The 21,536-nt window shown below is 50.8% G+C and overlaps 2 protein-coding genes across 2 annotated transcripts; both read left to right on the top strand.

Moving 5' to 3' along the window:
- Positions 1–7,133: 7,133 nt before the first annotated feature.
- On the top strand, positions 7,134–7,454 carry LOC109747114 (uncharacterized). Its single transcript, XM_020306199.1, has one exon. It carries the CDS (start codon positions 7,134–7,136, stop codon positions 7,452–7,454), a length of 321 nt encoding a protein of 106 aa, XP_020161788.1.
- A 1,017-nt stretch (positions 7,455–8,471) lies between these two features.
- LOC141022821 (uncharacterized) lies at positions 8,472–9,492 on the top strand. The gene is made up of 3 exons (XM_073499092.1): positions 8,472–8,771; positions 8,883–9,085; positions 9,153–9,492. The coding sequence occupies exons 1-3, from the start codon at positions 8,472–8,474 to the stop codon at positions 9,490–9,492; spliced, it is 843 nt and encodes a 280-aa protein (XP_073355193.1).
- Positions 9,493–21,536: the final 12,044 nt, after the last annotated feature.

Here is a 21,536-nt window from a genome sequence, read left to right as displayed (position 1 = left end):
GAGGGAGGAACATATGCTTGTAGGAATTGCAATAATATCAAGTTTCCTCTCTATGTGTTAAAAGTTCTGAAGTTATGCTTGTTTTGCCTTCCTATGCTAGTTGATTATTGTTCCCATAAGTTGTTTGCTCACAAAATCCCTATGCATAGGAAGTGGGTTAGGCTTAAATGTGCTTGTCATATTCTTCATGATGCTCTCTTTATGTTTCAATTCTTATCTTTTATGTGAGCATGATTGAAATCATGATGCCTAGCTAGGGGCGTTAAACGATAGCGCTTGTTGGGAGGCAACCCAATTTTATTTTTGTTCTTTGCCTTTAGCTCCTGTTTAGTAATAAATAATCTATCTAGCCTCTGGTTAGATGTGGTTTTATGTTTTAATTAGTGTTTTTGCCAAGTAGAACCAATAGGATCTTCTTGGGTGATAGTTGTTTGATCTTGCTGAGAAAGACAGAAACTTTGTGCTCACGAAAAAAAATGTTAATATTCACCAGAACATGATAAAATACTGATTCTTTTTGCAGAAGATTAATATACAAATTATACAGGTTTTCTTAGTTTTTCAGAATTTTTGGAGTTACAGAAGTATTCAAATGTTAAAGATTACTAAAGACTGTTCTGTTTTCTATGTGTTGTTTGCTTATTTTGATGAATCTAAGAGTAGTATCGGAGGGTATGAACCATAGAGAAGTTGGAATACAGTATATATTACACCAATATGAATTTAGAATGAGTTCACAACAGTACCTAGGTGGTGATTTATTTTCTTATACTAAGGGAGCTTACGAGTTTTCTGTTGAGTTTTGTGTTGTGAAGTTTTCAAGTTTTGGGTAAAGATTCAATGAACTATGGAATAAGGAGTGGCAAGAGCCTAAGCTTGGGTATGCCCAAGGCACCCCAAGGTAATATTCAAGGACAACCAAGAGCCTAAGCTTGGGGATGCCCCGGATGGCATCCCCTCTTTCGTCTTCGTTCATCGGTAACTTTATTTGGAGCTATATTTTTATTCACCACATGATATGTGTTTTGCTTGGAGCGTAATTTTATTTTATTTTGTTTTGCTTGCTGTTTGAATAAAATACCAAGATCTGAAATTCTTAAATGTTAGAGAGTCTTCACATAGTTACATAATTATTCAACTACTCACTGATCTTCACTTATATCTTTCGGAGTAGTTTGTCGTTTGCTCTAGTGCTTCACTTATATCTTTTAGAGCACGACGGTGGTTTTATTTTGAAGAAATAGATCAACTCTCATGCTTCACTTATATTATTTTGAGAGTCTTAAACAGCATGGTAATTTGCTTTGGTTATGAAATTAGTCCTAATATGATGGCATCCAAGATGGGTATAATAAAAACTTTCATATAGAGTGCATTGAATACTATGAGAAGTTTGATACTTGATGATTGTTTTGAGATATGAAGATGGTGATATTAGAGTCATGCTAGTTGAGTATTTGTGAATTTGAGAAATGCTTGTGTTGAAGTTTGCAAGTCCCATAGCATGCACATATGGTAACCGTTGTGTAATAAATTTGAAGCATGAGGTGTTTCTTTGATTGCCCTCCTTATGAGTGGCGGTCGAGGACGAGCGATGGTCTTTTCCTACCAATCTATCCCCCTAGGAGCATGCGCGTAGTGCTTGGTTTTGATGACTTGTAGATTTTTGCAATAAGTATGTGAGTTCTTTATGACTAATGTTGAGTCCATGGATTATACGCACTCTCACCCTTCCATCATTGCTAGCCTCTTCGGTACCGTGCATTGCCCTTTCTCACCTTGAGAGTTGGTGCAAACTTCGCCGGTGCATCCAAACCCCGTGATATGATACGTTCTATCACACATAAACCTCCTTATATCTTCCTCAAAACAGCCACCATACCTACCTATTATGGCATTTCCATAGCCATTCCGAGATATATTTCCATGCAGCTTTCCCCCGTTTCATTTATTATGACACGCTTCATCATTGTCATATTGCCTTGCATGATCATGTAGTTGACATCGTATTTGTGGCAAAGCCACCATGCATAATTTTTCATACATGTCACTATTGATTCATTGCCCATCCCGGTACACCGCCGGAGGCACTCATATAGAGTCATATTTTGTTCTAGTATGGAGTTGTAATAAAATAGATGTGTGATGATCATCATTATAGAGCATTGTCCCGGAAAAAAAGAAAGGCCAAAAAAAGAGAAAGGCCAAATTAAAAAACAAGAAAAAGGCCAAAAAAGGAAGGCCCAAAAAAGTAAAAAATATATATAAAAGAAGGGACGATGGTACTATCCTTTTTCCACACTTATGCTTCAAAGTAGCACCATGATCTTCATTATAGAGAGTCTCTTATTTTGTCACTTTCATATACTAGTGGGAATTTTTCATTATAGATCTTGGCTTGTATATTCCAACGATGGGCTTCGTCAATGCCCTAGGTCTTCGTGAGCAAGCAAGTTGGATGCACACCCACTTAGTTTCTTTTGTTGAGCTTTCATATATTTATAGCTCTAGTGCATCCGTTGCATGGCAATCCCTACTCCTTGCATTGACATCAATTGATGGGCATCTCCATAGCCCGTTGATTAGCCGCGTCAATGTGAGACTTTCTCTTTTTTTTGTCTTCTCCACACAACCCCCATTATCATATTCTATTCCACCCATAGTGCTATGTCCATGGCTCACGCTCATGTATTGCGTGAAAGTTGAAGAAGTTTGAGAATACTAAAGTATGAAACAATTGCTTGGCTTGTCATCGGGCTTGTGCATGATGGGAGCATTTTGGGTGACGAAAATGAAGCATGGCCAAACTATATGATTTTGTAGGGATGAGATTTCTTTGGCTATGAAATTTTGAGAAGACATAATTGCTTGGTTAGTATGCTTGAAGTATTATTATTTTTATGTCAATATTAAACATTTGTCTTGAATCTTTCGGATCTGAACATTCATGCCACAATAAAGAAAATTGCATTGATAAATGTGTTAGGTAGCATTCCACATAAAAAATTCTGTTTTTATCATTTACCTACTCGAGGACGAGCAGGAATTAAGCTTGGGGATGCTTGATACGTCTCCAACGTATCTATAATTTTTGATTGTTCCATGCTATTATATTATCCATATAGGATGTTTTATATGCATTTATATGCTATTTTATATGATTTTTGGGACTAACCTATTAACCTAGAGCCCAGTGCCAGTTTCTGTTTTTTCCTTGTTTTTGAGTATCGCAGAAAAGGAATACCAAACGGAGTCCAATTGACGTGCCGATTTTTGATGATTTTTTATGGACCAAAAGAAGCCCCCGGAGTAAAAGAGTTGGGCCGGAAGAGTCCCGGGCTGTCCACGAGGGTGGGGGGCGCGCCCACCCCCTGGGCGTGGGCCCCTAACTCGTTAACGACTCGGAGACCCCCCTGACGTGAGACCTATGCCAAAAATTCCTATAAATACAGAAACCTGCAGAAAAGAACCTAGATCGGGAGTTCCGCCGCCGCAAGCCTCTGTAGCCACCAAAAGCCAATCGGGACCCTGTTTCGGCACCCTGCCGGAGGAGGGATCCCTCACCGGTGGCCATCTTCATCATCCCGGCGCTCTCCATGACGAGGAGGGAGTAGTTCACCCTCGGGGCTGAGGGTATGTACCAGTAGCTATGTGTTTGATCTCTCTCTCTCTCGTGTTCTTGATTTGGCACGATCTTGATGTATCGCGAGCTTTGCTATTATAGTTGGATCTTATGATGTTTCTCCCCCTCTACTCTCTTGTAATGGATTGAGTTTTCCCTTTGAAGTTATCTTATCAGATTGATTCTTTAAGGATTTGAGAACACTTGATGTATGTCTTGCATGTGCTTATCTGTGGTGACAATGGGATATTCACATGATCTACTTGATGTATGTTTCGGTGATCAACTTGCGGGTTCTGTGACCTTGTGAACTTATGCATAGGGGTTGGCACACGTTTTCGTCTTGACTCTCCGGTAGAAACTTTGGGGCACTCTTTGAAGTACTTTGTGTTGGTTTGAATAGATGAATCTGAGATTGTGTGATGCATATAGTATAATCATACCCACGGATACTTGAGGTGACATTGGAGTATCTAGGTGACATTAGGGTTTTGGTTGATATGTGTCTTAAGGTGTTATTCTAGTACGAACTCTAGGATAGATCGAACGGAAAGAATAGCTTCGTGTTATTTTACTATGGACTCTTGAATAGATCGATCAGAAAGAATAACTTTGAGGTGGTTTCATACCCTGCAATAATCTCTTCGTTTGTTCTCCGCTATTAGTGACTCTTTGTTGCATGTTGAGGGATAGTTATATGATCCAATTATGTTATTATTGTTGAGAGAACTTGCACTAGTGAAAGTATGAACCCTAGGCCTTGTTTCCTAGCATTGCAATACCGTTTACGCTCACTTTTATCGCTTGCTACCTTGCTGTTTTTATATTTTCAGATTACAAAAACCTATATCTACCATCCATATTGCACTTGTATCACCATCTCTTCACCGAACTAGTGCACCTATACAATTTACCATTGTATTGGGTGTGTTGGGGACACAAGAGACTCTTGGTATTTGGTTGCAGGGTTGCTTGAGAGAGACCATCTTCATCCTACGCCTCCCACGGATTGATAAACCTTAGGTCATCCACTTGAGGGAAATTTGCTACTGTCCTACAAACCTCTGCACTTGGAGGCCCAACAACGTCTACAAGAAGAAGGTTGCGTAGTAGACATCAAGCAGTTTCTGGCGCTGTTGCCGGGGAGGTGAGTGCTTGAAGGTATATCTTTAGATCTTGCAATCGAATCTTTTAGTTTCTTGTTTTATCACTAGTTTAGTCTATAAAAGAAACTACAAAAAATGGAACTAAGGTTGCCTCATTTGTTTCATCTTTTTAACGTCTTTCGTGAAAATGATGGAAAGGAAAATTGTGCTCAAGTGCTAGAAGAAGAATTACATAGAATGCTTGGCATAAATGATGAGCATGATTGCAATGTTGTTAGTATGAATTCTTTGAATACCCATGATGCTAATGATATGCAAAGCCACAAGCTTGGGGATGCTATGTTTGATGAAGATGATATGTTTAGTCCCCCAAGTTTTGATGAGCAAATTTATTATGATGAAAGCATGCCTCCTATTTATGACGATTATTGTGATGACACGTATGCTATAAAGAATAAAGATAACCATGAAAAATGTCATCATGATTTTAATTTTCAATTGGATTATGCTTCACATGATAGTTATTTTGTTGAGTTTGCTCCCACTACTATACATAAGAACAAATTTGCTTATGTGGAGAGTAATAAAATTTCTATGCAAGTAGATCATGAAAAGAATGCTTTATGTGCTGGTTATATGGTTGAATTCATTCATGATGCTACTGAAAATTATTATGAGGGAGGAACATATGCTTGTAGGAATTGCAATAATATCAAGTTTCCTCTCTATGTGTTAAAAGTTCTGAAGTTATGCTTGTTTTGCCTTCCTATGCTAGTTGATTATTGCTCCCATAAGTTGTTTGCTCACAAAATCCGGGGCATGGCAACAGTGCCCCACCTACCCGTTGACCAGGGCTAGCGTGGCTACAGTGCACCCATCATCACTGCTGATGCCAGCAAACGGCGACCTGACGGAGCAACACTATAGCGGACTCAACTCGGCCACTCCCTGACGATCGACAAGACGGCAAACAGTGCCCCTACGCCCGGCGGGTCCCATGCCCGGAGAACCCGGCGAGCCCTGACACTCGGCGGGTCCCAGCACCGGCTTCTCGGACAATGACAACCCGGCCCCGCGGCCTTGTAACATTACCATTGTACCCCTGGGGGGTTGGCCTATAAAACCCCCAGGAGCCCTCATGCATACGGGCAAGCAGTCAAGCAGGCAAGCAACTCGCGATCACAGGAACTAGCTAGCCACACTCAAGCAAGCAACACCGGGAAAGGGAACAGCCTGAGCCTTGGTCTGCCTTCCTTCTTCCTCGATACAGCACTAGGAGCAACTCTGTACTGTTACATATAAACCACACTCAGCAGGACTAGGGGTGTTATCTCTCCGGAGAGCCCCGAAACTGGGTATGTCTTGCATCCCGCGCTCGCTCATGCCGACCTCGCCTCTGGAGCCCACCAGTGCCCTCGAGCCTCCTCCTCTCTTTAGCCATCCCTTGGCATCTGTCGTGCACCCACCACGACAGTTGGGGCCCACCGTGGGGCAACTCGAGGTCTTGGCCGGAAGCATGTTCCAGACGGGGCTCTCCTCCGACTCCGACGAGCCCGTCACGCTGGAGGACGACATCATCGACACGCTCGCCGCCTCCTTCGCCGCGCTACGCATCTCCGACGCGCCCGCGGCCGACGAGTACCCCAGGGAGGTACTTGACATCTCCGACTCTCCCCTCTCCCTCGGCGACAGCACTCCTGCCGGAGGAACGGACCTCTGCATGGAGGTCTTCGTCACCGACACCGGCGCCTCTTCCTCATCCAGCGCGGTGCGGAAGGCCGCCGAAGCCAGGGCCGCAATGGAGCGGGCCGGCTCACCCAACCCGCTGTGCGCCACGATGCAGAGCCTTCGCGTCCGACCCGGCCACCAAACGCCGGCAGACCGGCAAGACGGCATGGCAGCCCGCCATGAGTTTCGAGGAGATGCTCGACACTCCCTACAAGCATCACAGCGACGCGAGGTTGTCCACGCACATGCTTCGACAGTGCGCCATCACCAAGCGCATCATGAGGGGCGACATCCCGCCTCCTCCGGCCCCGGCTCCGGGAGCGGGGCAGCCGCCTCCGCCTCCTCCACCGCCCCCCGCGGGCGGCGTAATGCGCGATGACGTCTACCTGGCCCAGAACGAGACCTATGTTGTCTTCACCAGCCTCGGCGACAACAAGCGTAACGAGCGCCTGCTTCAGCAGGAGGTGAACACCGTCATCCCGGCCAAGCCGGAGTACATGCACTGGTCGGAGCGCCTGGTCACGTGGACCCGGGAAGACCACCCGGCTGTCATGCCGAACCTGGGTGGCTACGCCCTCGTCCTCAACCCCACCATCATCGCACCCCAGCGCACGTGCAAGTTCTCCCGAGTCCTCATCGACGGTGGCAGCAACATCAACATCCTCTACCGCGACACCATGACCAAGCTCGGCCTCGAGGCCAAAAACCTGGAGCCGACCCGGACGATCTTCCACGGCATCGTTCCCGGCCTCTCCTGCTCTCCGATAGGCCGGGTCCCACTCAGCGTCCTATTCGGCGACAGCGACCACTTCCGGCGTGAGCTGCTCTGGTTTGAGGTGGTGGACCTGACCAGCGCGTACCACGCGCTGCTGGGCCGGCCCGCGCTCGCCAAGTTCATGGCGGTCCCCCACTACGCTTACCTGAAAATGAAGCTGTCGGGTCCGAAGGGCCTCATCACCATCACCGGTGACTACCGCAAGTCCCTGGAGTGCGCCTGAGATGGCGCCAAGCTGGCTGAGTCGCTGGTCATAGCCGAGGAGCGGCGCCAGCTCGACCGGATCGTCGCCCTGGCCAACGAGACGTCGGCCGCACCGGTTCCAGCCAAGGAGCCAGCCGACAAGGCCTCATTCAGGCCCTACAAGGAGACCAAGAAAGTGAATCTGAACCCGGAAGACCCCAGCTGCAGCAAGTACGTTGTCGTGGGCACCCGCCTCGACAGCAAATAGGAAGGCGAGCTCGTTGGCTTCCTCCGTGAGAATCGGGATATTTTTGCATGGACCCCAAAGGACAAGCCGGGTATCCCGAGGAAGTACGCCGAGCACAAACTCCACGTCCGCAAGGACGCCAAGCCTGTCCATCAACCCCTGTGATGTTTCTCCGAAGAGAAGAGAAGAACCATTGGTGAAGAGGTCGCCAAGCTTTTGGCGGCCGGCTTCATCATGGAAGTGTTTCACCCCGAGTGGCTGGCCAACCCAGTCCTCGTCCTGAAGAAGAACAAGACCTGGCACATGTGTATAGACTACACCAGCCTGAACAAGGCCTGTCCCAAGGATCCATTCGCTCTCCCGCGGATCGATCAAGTCATCGACTCCACCGCCAACTGTGAGCTCCTGTCCTTCCTGGATGCTTACTCCGGCTATCATCAGATAAAGTTGGACCCGGCCGGCGCCCTGAAGACATCCTTCATCATGCCCATCAGGGCATATTGCTACATCACCATGTCATTCGGCCTGAAGAACGCCGGTGCCACCTTCCAACGCTGCATGTAGAAATGCTTGCTGCCGCAACTCGGCCACAACATCCACGTCTATGTGGACGACATCGTGGTGAAGACCAAGCAGCACCTCACGCTCCTCGACGACCTGAAGGAAACCTTCGCCAACCTGCGCGAGTACAAAGTCAAGCTCAACCCGGAGAAGTGCGTTTTCAGCGTCCCGGCTGAAAAGCTACTCGGCTTCCTCGTCTCGGAGCATGGCATTGAGGCAAACCCGGAGAAGATCAAGGCCATCGAGCGCATGCGCAAGCCGTCTCGGCTGCGCGATGTCCAAAAGTTCACCGGCTACTTGGCCTCGGTTAGCCAGCTTCTCAGCTGGCTGGGCGAGAGGGCCTTGCCCCTGTATCAGCTGATGAAGAAGACGACGCCGTTCGAATGGAACAATCAGGCAGACAAGGCTTTCCGGGACCTCAAGCGCATGCTCTCCACCACAACAGTCCTGGCCGCACCAGCCGAGGAGGAGCCGCTGCTGCTCTACGTTGCCGCCACCTTGCGGCCGGTCAGCATGGTGATGGTGGTCGAGCGACCAGAGGAGGGCAAGGTCCAAGCCGTCCAACGCCTTGTCTACTACCTGAGCGAGGTGCTCTCCGCCTCCAAGCAGAATTACCCGCACTACCAGAAGATGTGTTACGGCGTGTACTTCACCATCAAGAAATTGAAGCAATACTTCCAAGAGCACGTTGTTACCGTGGTCAGCACGGCCCACCTTGGCGAGATCATCGGGTGCCGGGACGCCTCTGGCCGGGTCGCCAAGTGGGCGCTCGAGCTAGCCGGCCACACCATCCTCTACGAGCCCCGCACTACGATCAAGTCCCAGGCTTTGGCCGACTTCCTCGTCGACTGGACCGAGACCCAGTACCCGTCGCCGCTGCCGGACTCGACGCACTAGCATGCACTTAGACGGCTCCAAGATGTGACTCAGCCTGCGGGCCGGCATTGTACTATCCTCCCCGAAGGGCGACTGGCTTCAGTACGCGCTCGAGATCCACTTCACCGCCTCCAACAACGTCGCCGAGTACGAAGCCCTTGTGCACGGCCTCCGGCTCGCCAAGGAACTCAGCATCCGATGCATCGTGTGCTACGGCGACTCGGATTTGGTGGTGCAGCAGTGTTCCGGCGAGTGGGACGCCCGAGACCCCAACATGGCGAGCTACCGCTTCCTCGTCCAGAAGCTATCCGGGTTCTTCGCGGGCTGCGAGTTCCTCCACGTCCCACGCGCGGAAAATGAGGCCGCCAACACACTCGCCAAGATCGCCTCATGACGGCAGTCCATCCCGTCCGGCGTCTCCCTCGAGCACCTGCACAAGCCATACGTCAAGTCGTCTCCGGACTCCGAGTCCATCTACGTCCCAGACGACCCAGCCGCACCTCAACCCGGCCTAGGGACTGCCGATCCCGGTCTGGGGACTGCCGGTCCCGGCCCGGGGGCTTCCAAACCCGGCCCGGGGACTGTTGAACCCGGCCCGGGGGCTCCAGCCGCCAACCCGACCGCCGTCGTCCCTAACCCGGACGCCGCCATCCCCGGCTCAGGGGCTGCCGCCCCGGAACCCGCCATGGTGGCCGTCTTCGCTGTAGGGACGGCTTCCTCATGGGCCCTCCCCATATCAGAGTTCCTGGAGAACGGGGTTCTCCCCATGGACGAGACCGAGGCCCAGCAAGTGCAACGTCGGGCGTCCGCCTACAGCATTATCAACAACGAGCACGTCAAGCGCAGCTCCACCGGCGTATTCCAGCGCTGCATCGAGCAGGACCAGGGCATTGAGATCCTCCTCGATATACACCAGGGCGAGTGCGGGCACCACGCCGCCTCACGGTCCCTGGTGGCCAAGGCTTTCCGCCATGGTTTCTACTAGCCCACGACCCTCCAAGACACCGAGTCGCTCGTCCTCAAGTGCGAGGGATGCCAGCGCTTCAGCAAGCGTAGCCACCAGCCGGCCTTAGCACTTCGAACCATCCTGATCGCCTGGCCCTTCGCAGTTTGGGGACTCGCCATGGTGGGGCCCTTCAAGACCGCTCGAGGCGGCATGACGCATTTTCTGGTGGCGGTGGACAAGTTCACCAAATGGATCGAAGCAAGGCCAATCAAGAATCTGGACGGATCGACGGCGGTCCAGTTCGTCAAAGACATCGCGGTACGCTACGGCATGCCAAACAGCATCATCACGGACAACGGCACCAATTTCGCCAAGGGCGCGCTCGCGCAATACTGCTCCGTCTCCGGCATCCGCCTCGACCTGGCGTCCGTTGCACACCCGCGGTCCAACAGCCAGGTCGAGAGGGCCAACGGCCTCATCCTATCCGGCATCAAGCCATGACTCATCGAGCCACTTGTCTGCTCACCCGGCAGCTGGCTCGACGAGTTGCCAGCCGTCCTCTAGAGCCTCCACACCACGCCAAACCGGTCGATCGGGTTCACCCCATTCTTCCTCGTCTACGGAGCTGAAGCCGTCATCCCGACCGACGTCGAGTTCGACTTGCCGCGCGTTGCGATGTACACTGAAGCTGAAGCCAAAGAAGCCCGCGAAGACGGCATTGACCTACTCGAAGAAGCACGCCTCTTGGCGCTCAGCCGGTCAGCCATTTATCAGCAAGGCCTGAGGCACTACCACAGCAAGAAGATCAAACCCCTCGCGTTCCGAGAGCGAGACCTCATCCTCCGACTCGTCCAGCAGCAAGCCGGCCAGCACAAGATGTCCTCCCCGTGGGAAGGCCCCTTCATCATCAGCAAGGCCTTGTGTGACCGCAATTCCTACTACCTCATCGACGCCCGCAAGTCAAACAAGCGCGAGAGGGACACTGCTGGCGAAGAAAAACCCGGCCATGGAACGCGGAACTCCTCCGCCCGTTTTACAGTTAGCTGTGCGCACGTATGTATCACTGCCTTTTGTAATTGTATGAAAATTATGGAGTCCCCGAACGACGCTCGGGGGCTGCCCCTTTTCGACCAAGCTATTGTGTCCCCTGCATTTGTGCATTACCGTCCTCTTGGACCAACCCAGCCACCGGTTCGACTTGCTCGACCCGGGGGCTCGGGGGCTGGCCGGCGTGGTCACTACCCGCCGCCTTCCTTAGCGGTTCCTGACACGTTAAGGTTGCTGCGCCCCCCTACTGTCAGGACCGGATTTTCGGGATATTAATTTTCCAGAAAATGGCCCTTGTGCTCACCAGCCCCAGGATTACTGTTAGCTGATGAGGCACCAACTCGATACAGAAATTCCAAGCATAGTACAAAATATGTAGTACAAGACCATTGTGGCCTATGAGTACAACACTTGGTTTCTAGTGGTTGATGGCAGAAGCGGTTGTGGTTCATCTGCGTCTATGGGACTCCATTTCCCACAAGAACAGCTGACCATGATAACTCCTATCTTCGCGAGGCTGCTATCACCTTTACATGGGTTCCGGGGCTGTCGTCGTAACGCTCTTCTCCACGCAAGAAATCTGGCCAAGACAATAGCCAGGGACAAGCCAGTGAGTACGTTTGAATGTACTCGCAAACATTACGAACACGGGTATAATATAACAAGGGGTAATCATGCTTCGAAGTATTCTATGATCATAACGTCAGTCACAAAATGAACAAAATTCATGATGCACGCATGCAGGTTATTCCTGTAAAATGCATTACGGGAGTAGGAATAGAATGCTCCGATCGAGTGTCTGAAGTGACGCCTCGAAAGGAAAAATAAAACATGCCTCAGTCGGGCGTCTGAGCGACACCACAAAAGGGCTTATAAAGAATTAAATAAATAACAAGCATGCCGCAGTCGGGCGTCTGAGCGACACCACATAAAGGGCTTATAAAGGATAAAATAAATAACAAGCATGCCGCAGTCGGGCGTCTGAGCGACACCACATAAAGGGCTTATAAAGGATAAAATAAATAACAAGCATGCTGCAGTCGGGCATCTGAGCGACACCACATAAAGGGCTTATAAAGGATAAAATAAATAACAAGCATGCCGCAGTCGGGCGTCTGAGCAACACCACATAAAGGGCTTATAAAGGATAAAATAAATAACAAGCATGCCGCAGTCGGGCGTCTGAGCGACACCACATAAAGGGCTTATATAATAGAATAATCACAGTGAATATCCAGGAGGTAGGACCGTCCCAGGGATACTCAATACTTCAGATAATGTAAATGGTTAGTCCATAATAACAATAATCATAATCATCACAAGTCACAGGTCATAATCAATGTTCGGGTTTAGCAGTTTTTCCTCCGAAGACCGACACTAAGACCGACACTTGACCCTTCCCAGACTGTAGTCCTTAACCATGGACACGGCTATTCGAATAGATGTATAATCTCTGCAGAGGGTGTACTCTTTACCCACGGGTAACGGATTTCTTTAGTCCATCGGGACTAATTCCGTCTACGGTCTTTTAATTGAAAACACGCCTGACCTGCACACACCAGCTTAACTTACCGGTGTCTGGGATCACCCACGACACCTGTCAAGCGAAACTCTAAGTGGGGAGGCTACAACCTCGACGTAGCATGGGATCACAAAATTTATACCGCGCGCAAACTAGGGGAGCTACCCCTTCGGCTACAACCGAAACACCCATGCCCCCGGACCGGATGACTGGCTTTAATCCATGGCCGTGGGACCCTCATCACGGCCTCTCTGTACGGTGTGTGCTAGAAAGGGGTTGACAACTTACTGAACCGTACCCTACCTATGGCAAGGACAAGTGGTAGTACGAAGCAAGTATGGGGGTTACTGGAACAAGACTCGATCTACGGCCGACTCAGGAGGTTAGAGTATTCCCTGTGTGATTGTCATAACAAATATATTTCCAATGACAGATAAGCTTAACACTCATCAAGCCTCACCATGCCATACCGGACATACTCGTCTCAACGAGGAACTAGGGACAAGCTCGTGTCTACCCAAGACCGCGACTTTCCCGGCTTCCTTCCGGTATGCATGAGAAGCTTACGAGGATGATCACTATCACCAGCATATCCATTTATAACAGCTAAGAAATCTCCATTGTGCACTCATGCGTATGATTTTATCGTCACATAAAATAGCGTATGCTCCAAGTCAAGGTGATGTTGTAACCGTATCAACAACAACCAAAAATATTATGCCAGGGTTCAGAATGCTTGCCTTCAAGTGTATGCATGTGGGGGTGCACTTTTTGAAGGTTGCCTTTTTCTCCAAAATCCTATTTTGAGAAATATTCAAATAACACATATTTCAAAAACAGTACAAAAATTTGTCCCAAATATTTTTGAAATAAATCTCAAAATAAGCTAGATGAAATTTGAAAGAGGTAGGAAAAAGAATCAACTCATTTGGAGTTTTATTTTAAAAGATATAGCCAGTCAAAGATTAGTCAAAGTTCTGTTTTTAATAAAACCAGAAAAGAAAACGTTTCGGGGAAAAAATACGGTTTCGAAGCAGAGGAGACGTACTGGGGACTTTGCGCTTCCACTAAAGCCAGCGTGGGTCACTGACAGTGGGTCTAGGGGGCCCACTGGTCAGGTTTGACTAGTCCCCCTCTCACTCCTCTCTCTCTGCCCGAACGGTGGCGGGACTCCGGCGATCGCCGTCGACGAACGGCAGCTCCCCACGGGGCCCCGAGGGCAGGGATGGATCCGCCAGTCTGGGGCGGTCCTCCCGGTGGGCGCTAGGTAGGTGGGGACGAAGGAAGTCACCGGCGGCGAGCTCCGCGGCGGACGGTGGTTCGGGAGCAAATGGTGGCTTCGGGCTATGGTGGTCCTTGGTCGAGGCTGAGGTGCTGGGCAGCTCCGCAAGACCATGGGGAGACGGGTGGTGGTGTTGGATGGACGGGGGAGGGTCTGGTTGCGACGCATGGCACCGGAGCTCGGCGGCGGCCGAACCTGCCGGAGGTGGGGAAGATGGCCTCTTCCGGTCAATCCGAGGCTAGGGGAGCACTAGGGGGAAGGCCTGAGGTCGCCTGAGTGCTCGGAGGGGCTCGGGGCCTCCTTTTATAGCGCAACGAGGCTGGCTCCCGCGGTGGTGGATAAGAACGACGGCGAGTCGCCGTTCTGTAGTGGCCAGGGCGACGTGGCGGCGACGAGCACTAGTCGATGGGCTTGAGGATAGGCTCGGGCTGTTCCAGGGGGCAGCTGGCGCACGCGGGTGGCTTGGGCGGCAACGTCCACGGCAGAGCCCGCTGCCGACGCCGGCGTGCCGCCAAGGGAGCCCTGACGGTGGCGCTGTAGGGCGCCAGGGAGACTTGGAGGGTTCTGGTGAGTGGGCGAGGGCAGGGCGTGGCTCTGCAGGCGAGCAAGGGCCAGGGGCGGGACGCGGCGACCCGTGCGCACGCACGTGCAAAACGCGTGCTCTGGCCGCGCCCAGAGCACGCACGCCAGGTGCTCGACGAAAAGCCAGCGCGTGCTAGAGGGCTAGGGTGATGCTGGTAGTTAACAGGCCAGGGTTAGGGATAGCTAGGAGGTTAGTGGACATGCTGGATGGGTCAGGGGCTCAAGTCCGTAATGCAAACTAGAAAACATGCCAAAACTGTTCCTGCACACAGGGTGTTCGACAGAATGCCATGGGCATCTAGGCAACTCTTGGGGTGGCCAAAATCTCCAGATCCTAGTCTCTTTAGGAGCTAAAGAAGGTGGTAATGTTAGTTTGGCAAAAACAGAAATTTGTTAGTGCAAGTTTTTAAGAAAACCAGTTTTGGGCAGAAACTAAAGGCTATCAATGCATGTACTAAAAATCCTCCAATGGGTCCACTCTCCTGGACTTAAGGGTTTTGCAGGGAGGTCTATAAGTAGGAAAAAGCTCATGGGCACCAGAGCAAAATAAATTAGGGTTGCAATACAAATCACCAAACTGGGCCAGAATGAAAAAGAGGTTGATTCACTCAAATTATTCAAAGAACATCACTGGGTTATTGCATGAAGCTGAATTATAAGCATCTACTGACATCTCCAAACACTTGGAAGAATCTTTAGGGAAAGATTTAAATAGGTTGTAGTGCAAAAATACCTACTGGACCAGATTTGAAAAATTGATGTAGAGCTCAAAATCTCCAATGACCAAAGGATGTTTTTGCATAAAAGTGATGTGGAAACATCACATGACATCCCCAAATTTTGGTGAAAATTTTAGATGCATTAATCAAATGGTTGCAGTGCAAAAGAGGCTCCAAATTTTTGAAAGATCATTTTAAAAGAATAAAACTCAGGAAAAACAATTATGCAATTTAATCCACTGATGAAGAATTGTTTTATTGGGAGAGTATACAAGTCCCACAATATTTTGGAAAGTTCCACTTGAGGTAAAACTCCACAATATTAAAGAGAAGAGGGGTTCTGAAATCAAAAGAGAAATCCAGAAAAATAAAATTTTGATTTCCTGGCAAAATTTTAATTAATAAAACAAGGTCAAATATTTGGGGTGTTACAACACTACCCCCCTTAAGAAAAATCTCGTCCTCGAGATTTGCTAAGGGTTGTTTTAAAAAAATAATACTCCCATTAGTTGAAACCAAGAGCTTGCTCATAGCACAAACTTAGGGTACGATCATAAACTGCAACACACAAATAAACATAGCTATGACGTTTACAATGAAAACGGCAAAAGGACAGGGTCCTGAGAAAACGTCTCTGGTACAGGGGCACACTCCTCTTCTATCGGGGGAAGCGGATTGACTAGCCGATGAATGCGTCTCTCCTGGTCGGGCCTCAGTGGTCTGCCGATGGCGATCTGAGGATTTAAATCAGCGAGGCTCTGGAGATAACCCATTACCCGCTGAGTCAAACGCTCCTGAGCGATAACATACTGGACAAGGTTGGCCAGTACTGGATCTCTCTCAATTCGTCCACCGGGAAAAGATGCTACTTCTCCGGGTGTTGCACGACTCGGAAAATAATAATATCCTCGTTCGCTGGCATAGGGTACCGCGAATCGAAGACGAGCAAGCGCTTCGTACGCAGCAGCTTCTATGGCCATATGCGGAGTCGGCATGGATTTCCCCACGAAGGAAACTTCCGTTGGGTCTTGGTTTGGGCTTGCGGGAGGGATGTGCACCACTGCCCAATATTTCGAGGTGGAAGGGGTGATCCTCGATTTGAGCAATTCGTACTAGGGTGGATGGATGGTACTCATGGTACTGCAGGTAAAGTCCCACAATAATTTAACAAAACTACCCGGGGTTGCGTCTGGAGTTCTCAGATAAATACTGGGGGTTGGCATGGCAAGGAAATGGCTGTGAGTGTTGTTCACAAGGTGAGGGGTACTCGGCAAGGTCACGAGGTGGCCCTTTTATATAGCACTGGGGCTGGGTTATATACCGAGGCGAAGGGTAACTGGTTCTGTTCTATGGGTCGGGGTTAAAGTCACAGATACTCATATCTCACAAATGTGACGTATACTGTGGGTGACGTCGGGGTTGGTTTTGGTGGCTGCGCCCGGAATTTAAAATGCAACTGTACGCTAACGTACATATGCATGGCTACTATTCCAAAATAGGGGCGCACAAGCAGACATCATTTAATAATGGTGATACAGGATCACACAATTACAAGGCGTAGAAATATTAAGGCTCGTTACTACTCGAGCGACTTAGTCTACTACGTTAATATCTAAGCGGGCTTGTCTAGTGGACGTCGAAGCTTCTCCACGGGTTTCACCGTCGGGATCAGCCGGACGAGGTTGAGGGGCTGCAGGGTCGGGGTAGCGATGATGACCGTCGCGGGGGTAGTTGGCCACAACCCCGTTGGAGTGTGTTCCCAAAAGGCGTCGAAGCACTTCTGGGGAGACCAAGGTATTTTGGTCGATGGCTGGGGCAGACCTCAAGGGCTCGATCGGGTGTCCGAACAGCACGACTGGGTTGTCGGCGTCGGGCTCCACTTCTCCTCTCGCCGGGGCTCGGCGAACCAATTCTCCACGAGCTGCGATCAGATCAAGGGTGATTTGATCGAACAGTTCCTCTAGTGCACTTACATAGCGTACCAGATGCAACAATGCAGGATCTGTCTCGTGATCTCCGTTGGCAACTCGGGGTGGTCTACCATACCTGTCACGGCTAGGGTAGTAGTAGAACGAGCGACAGTTAACTCTGGCCGACAAGTGCCGGAGTTGAACTATAGCTTCTCGAGCTGCCAGCTGGATGGCTTGTGGCTCAAAGGAAGTTGTCCTTCCTGTGAACCTGTAGGGGCGTTCTGGTGATAGACCCCTATCATAGATGTGTACAGTGGCCCAGAACTGACGGCTCTCACCGCTCATGAGTCCTTGGTACACAACATATTCTGGGGGCTCTTCTAATGCATACGCACGGCGGGTGAGGTTTGCGAGCACGGTCACAAAACCTCCAAGGTTGGTGGCTGTGGTCTCATTGTGAACAATGGGGCCAGGCATCGTGGCTTGGTTTGGGGTAGAGGTTGTGTCGTGCTGTGTTGAGGCTAGCGTGCCCTTTTTATAGAAAGAGGGGACGGAGTCTTCCTTCGCACGCTTGCGAATGAGACATGTTAGGTGTCGGTCACTGGCGCGTGATCGACAGGCTAGGCTGATAGGTTGGGCACCGACTGCCAAAAGCGTCGGGGTCACTGTGTGGCTAACTTACGCGAGGAGTTTGGTCGGGGTTGGGTTAAGGTCTGGTGGGTTGGTTAACCTAGGTTTATTGACCTGGCTAAGATAGGATTAGCCAATGGTCAGCCTGGCTCTGATACCAAGTCTGTCAGGACCGGTTTTTCGAGATACCAAGTGGGTGTTTCGCTCGCGCTCAACGTTTGGAAGGCCTAAGTACTACGTGCTCCTCTCAAAAGCCGAACTGCTTGTCATGGACTGGAGCCTCGGCCGTCAGACTCGCGGGGGGGAGGCCCAAGAGGGGAAGGTCGCGAGAACGCGGCTCAAGAAACAAAAGGCAAAAAAGCGCAAACATCCACGAAATATATACATCAGGAGTTCAAATTTAAATAGGCCCAAGGCCAGAATTCATTACACCCAAGCACCCCCAGTGGGTGGGTGGACCTGCTACCTAATAGAGATTTTTACTAAGTCAAGCAGGGCAGCTCAGGCGTCTCCAGCGCCGGGACGCGCAACTGTCGGCCCCCCTCGGTGGCCTCCAGGTCCGCCGAGGTGCCGGTGCCAGATACGTCTCCGTCGTATCTATAATTTTTTATTGTTCCATGCCAATATTATTCAACTTTCATATACTTTTGGCAACTTTTTATACTATTTTTGGGACTAACATATTGATCCAGTGCCCAGTGTCAGTTCCTGTTTGTTGCATGTTTTATGTTTCGCAGAAACCCCATATCAAACGGAGTCCAAACGGGGTAAAAACGGACGGAGAATTATTTTGGAATATTTGTGATTTTTGGTAAGTAAAATCAACGCGATACGGTGCCCGAGGTGGCCACAAGGGTGGGGCCCACGCCCACTCAAGGTGGGCGCGCCCCCACCCTCATGGGCCCCTCATAAAGGCGCTTGATGCTCTACTTTGGCCGCAAGAAAGCTAATTTTTGGAAAAAGATCTGGGCGAAGGTTTCAATCCAATCGGAGTTACGGATCTCCAGATATAAAAGAAACGGCGCCAGGGCAGAATAGGGGAACGCAGAAACAGAGAGAGACAGATCCAATCTCGGAGGGGCTCTCGCCCCTCCCACGCCATGGAGACCATGGACCAGAGGGGAAACCCTTCTCATCTAGGGAGAAGGTCAAGGAAGAAGAAGAAGAAGAAGAAGAAGGAGGGGGGCTCTTTCCCCCTCGCTTCCGGTGGCGCCGGAACGCCGCCGGGGGCCATCATCATCACCGCCATCTTCACCAACACCTCTGCCATCTTCACCAACATCTCCATCACCTTCCCCCCTCTATCTAAAGCGGTCCACTCTCCCGCAACCCGCTGTACCCTGTACTTGAACATGGTGCTTTATGCTTCATATTATTATCCAATGATGTGTTGCCATCCTATGATGTCTGAGTAGATTTTCGTTGTCCTATCGGTGGTTGATGAATTGCTATGATTGATTTAATTTGCTTGTGGTTATGTTACTTTGGTGCCCATCATATGAGCGCGCGCGTGGATCACACCATAGGGTTAGTTGTATGTTGATAGGACTATGTATCGGAGGGCAAGGGTGACAGAAGCTTCAGCCTAGCATAGAAATTGATGCATACGGGATTGAAGGGGGACCAATATATCTTAATGCTATGGTTGGGTTTTACCTTAATGAATGTTAGTAGTTGCGGATGCTTGCTAATAGTTCCAATCATAAGTGCATAGAATTCCAAGTAAGGGATGACATGCTAGCAGTGGCCTCTCCCACATAATACTTGCTATCGGTCTAGTAAAGTAGTCAATTGCTTAGGGACAATTTCGCAACTCCTACCACCACTTTTCCACACTCGCTATATCTACTTTATTGCTTCTTTACTTAAAGCAGCCCCTAGTTTTTCTTTACGTGCTCTTTACTTTCTTGCAAACCTATCCAACAAAAACCTACAAAGTACTTCTAGTTTCATACTTGTTTTAGGTAAAGCGAACGTCAAGCGTGCGTAGAGTTGTATCGGTGGTCGATAGAACTTGAGGGAATATTTGTTCTACCTTTAGCTCCTCGTTGGGTTCGACACTCTTACTTATCGAAAGAGGCTACAATTGATCCCTATACTTGTGGGTTATCAGTGCCTTCCTCCTCGGCATCGTCATCATCGTAGATTCCCATCTCCTCGGAGCTGCCCTTCGGGTCGTGCAGAAGTAGGCCGTAGTCGTTAGCGGGCACGACTCCGCCATCTTCCACCCGCTCCGGTTGGAACTCGTCGTGAAAGGCGAACCCGGTAATGTAGCTGGCCCGGGCAGCGATCCGTCCAGCCTCCCCCCGCAGCTGGTTCTTCGAGCCAGCTCGCTGGCCCATCAACGCCTCCAGCGATAGGTCCGGATGCCAAGACATCGCAAACAGGAGCGCCATCTCGGCACCGGCACGAGCGGCAGAAACGTACCACTCGTGGAGCCGGTCCGGTCCCGCCTCCAACCACCGCACCGGACGCGAGAAGCTGCTCGGGGCAACGGAGCCCGGCCATAGGGTCGCCGTCATCGCCGCGCCGGCCTCGGAGAGCCGCCCCATCTGCTCGCTCAAGACTCGCAGACGAGCCTCGGCGGCGGTCACGATCTCCGGGAAGGTCCAAGCCACCTGCGGGTCTGTCCCAGAGCCGACGACTCCCTGCGGGTCACGCTGAAAGCGGACGGTTTCCTCCGCCAGCGGGCGCGTCTCCGGGAAGGCCCCTGTCAAGAAGCAGGGCAAGTTAGAAAAAATCACCAAGGGCAAAAAGAAGGGATCCCAGCCCGGCAGAACCCAAGGAAAGCACTTACTGGAGAAGGATTCTTCCAGGTGCTGCGCTTCGAGCAACGTACCGCGCCGCTCCCGGGCGATGGTGCGGTCACGCTCCTGGAGCGTTTTCTCCAAGTCGGCGACCATGGCGAGGGCCGCCTTCAGCTCGACGTCCTTGGCCTCGGCCGTCTTCTCGGCCTTCTCACGGCGACAGGTTTCCCCCTGACGGGTCTCCTCCGCCGCGGCCACCAGCCCCTTCAGGCGCTCCACCTCGGCCTGGAGCTGGCCCTTGTCGTCGGCCAGCTTGCCGCGTTGCTGGTCTGACTCGGCAAGGGCCCGCTGTGCCTCCACGACTTTGGCGGCTTCCGCCTTGAGGCGCTCTACCTCGGCCTTAAGACGGCGCTTGTCGTCCGAGAGCTGCTCCTGCAGCCGGCCGGCGTCATCAAGCGCCCGTCAGGCTCCCGTCGCCTCCGCCCTCGCCTTCGCCACCTCGGCCTCGAGCCGGCCGGCGTCGGCAACGATCCGGTTGTAGTGGAAGCCGGTTCGAATCAGCTGTGTCCTCCAAGACAGCACCTCGGCTACAGAAAAAAGATTCAGAAACCAGGCACCACTTTAAGATTCGACCCAACTGCTACGCAGTTGGCCCGAATCTCGGGGGCTACTCCCAGTGGGTGCACTAGCGCGCCCCCACTGAAAAAGAGCACGCAAGAAAAATACCTGCAGCGACACGGAGCTGCTCCTTGAGCTGCTGGTGCTTCTCCAGAAGCCGGTTGAAGACGCTGACCCGGTAGGAGTCCAGTTGCTGCAAGGAGCAACGATCAACACAAGACAACAGTTTAAGATTCGACCCAACTGCTATGCAGTTGGCCCGAATCTCGGGGGCTACACCCAGTGCGTGCGCTGGCGCGCCCCCACACAGAAGAAGCAATGAAAGAGAAAAACAGAAGGCAAGGGAAAACTTACGAACACGGCATGCTCCAGCTCCCACGTCTGCTCCACCTCGGCCTGGGCGAAGGCCTGGATCCGGTCCATCCGCCCCCGCTA

Source organism: Aegilops tauschii, chromosome 5 (assembly GCF_002575655.3).
Source record: "Aegilops tauschii subsp. strangulata cultivar AL8/78 chromosome 5, Aet v6.0, whole genome shotgun sequence".
NCBI classification, from domain to species: Eukaryota; Viridiplantae; Streptophyta; class Magnoliopsida; order Poales; family Poaceae; genus Aegilops; species Aegilops tauschii.
The sequence above is the reverse complement of the archived record's forward strand: the minus strand, read 5'-3'. Positions and strand labels throughout refer to the sequence as shown.

Excerpts from the sequence above, each read along its gene's own strand:
- LOC141022821 (XM_073499092.1), top strand. The coding sequence starts at position 8,472 with ATGCGCAAGCCGTCTCGGCTGCGCGATGTCCAAAAGTTCACCGGCTAC. Across the intron at positions 8,772-8,882 it reads AGCGACCAGAGGAGGGCAAG|AAATTGAAGCAATACTTCCA; the intron begins GTCCAAGCCGTC and ends TTCACCATCAAG. Across the intron at positions 9,086-9,152 it reads GTCGACTGGACCGAGACCCA|CCTGCGGGCCGGCATTGTAC; the intron begins GTACCCGTCGCC and ends GATGTGACTCAG.
- LOC109747114 (XM_020306199.1), top strand. The coding sequence starts at position 7,134 with ATGACCAAGCTCGGCCTCGAGGCCAAAAACCTGGAGCCGACCCGGACG.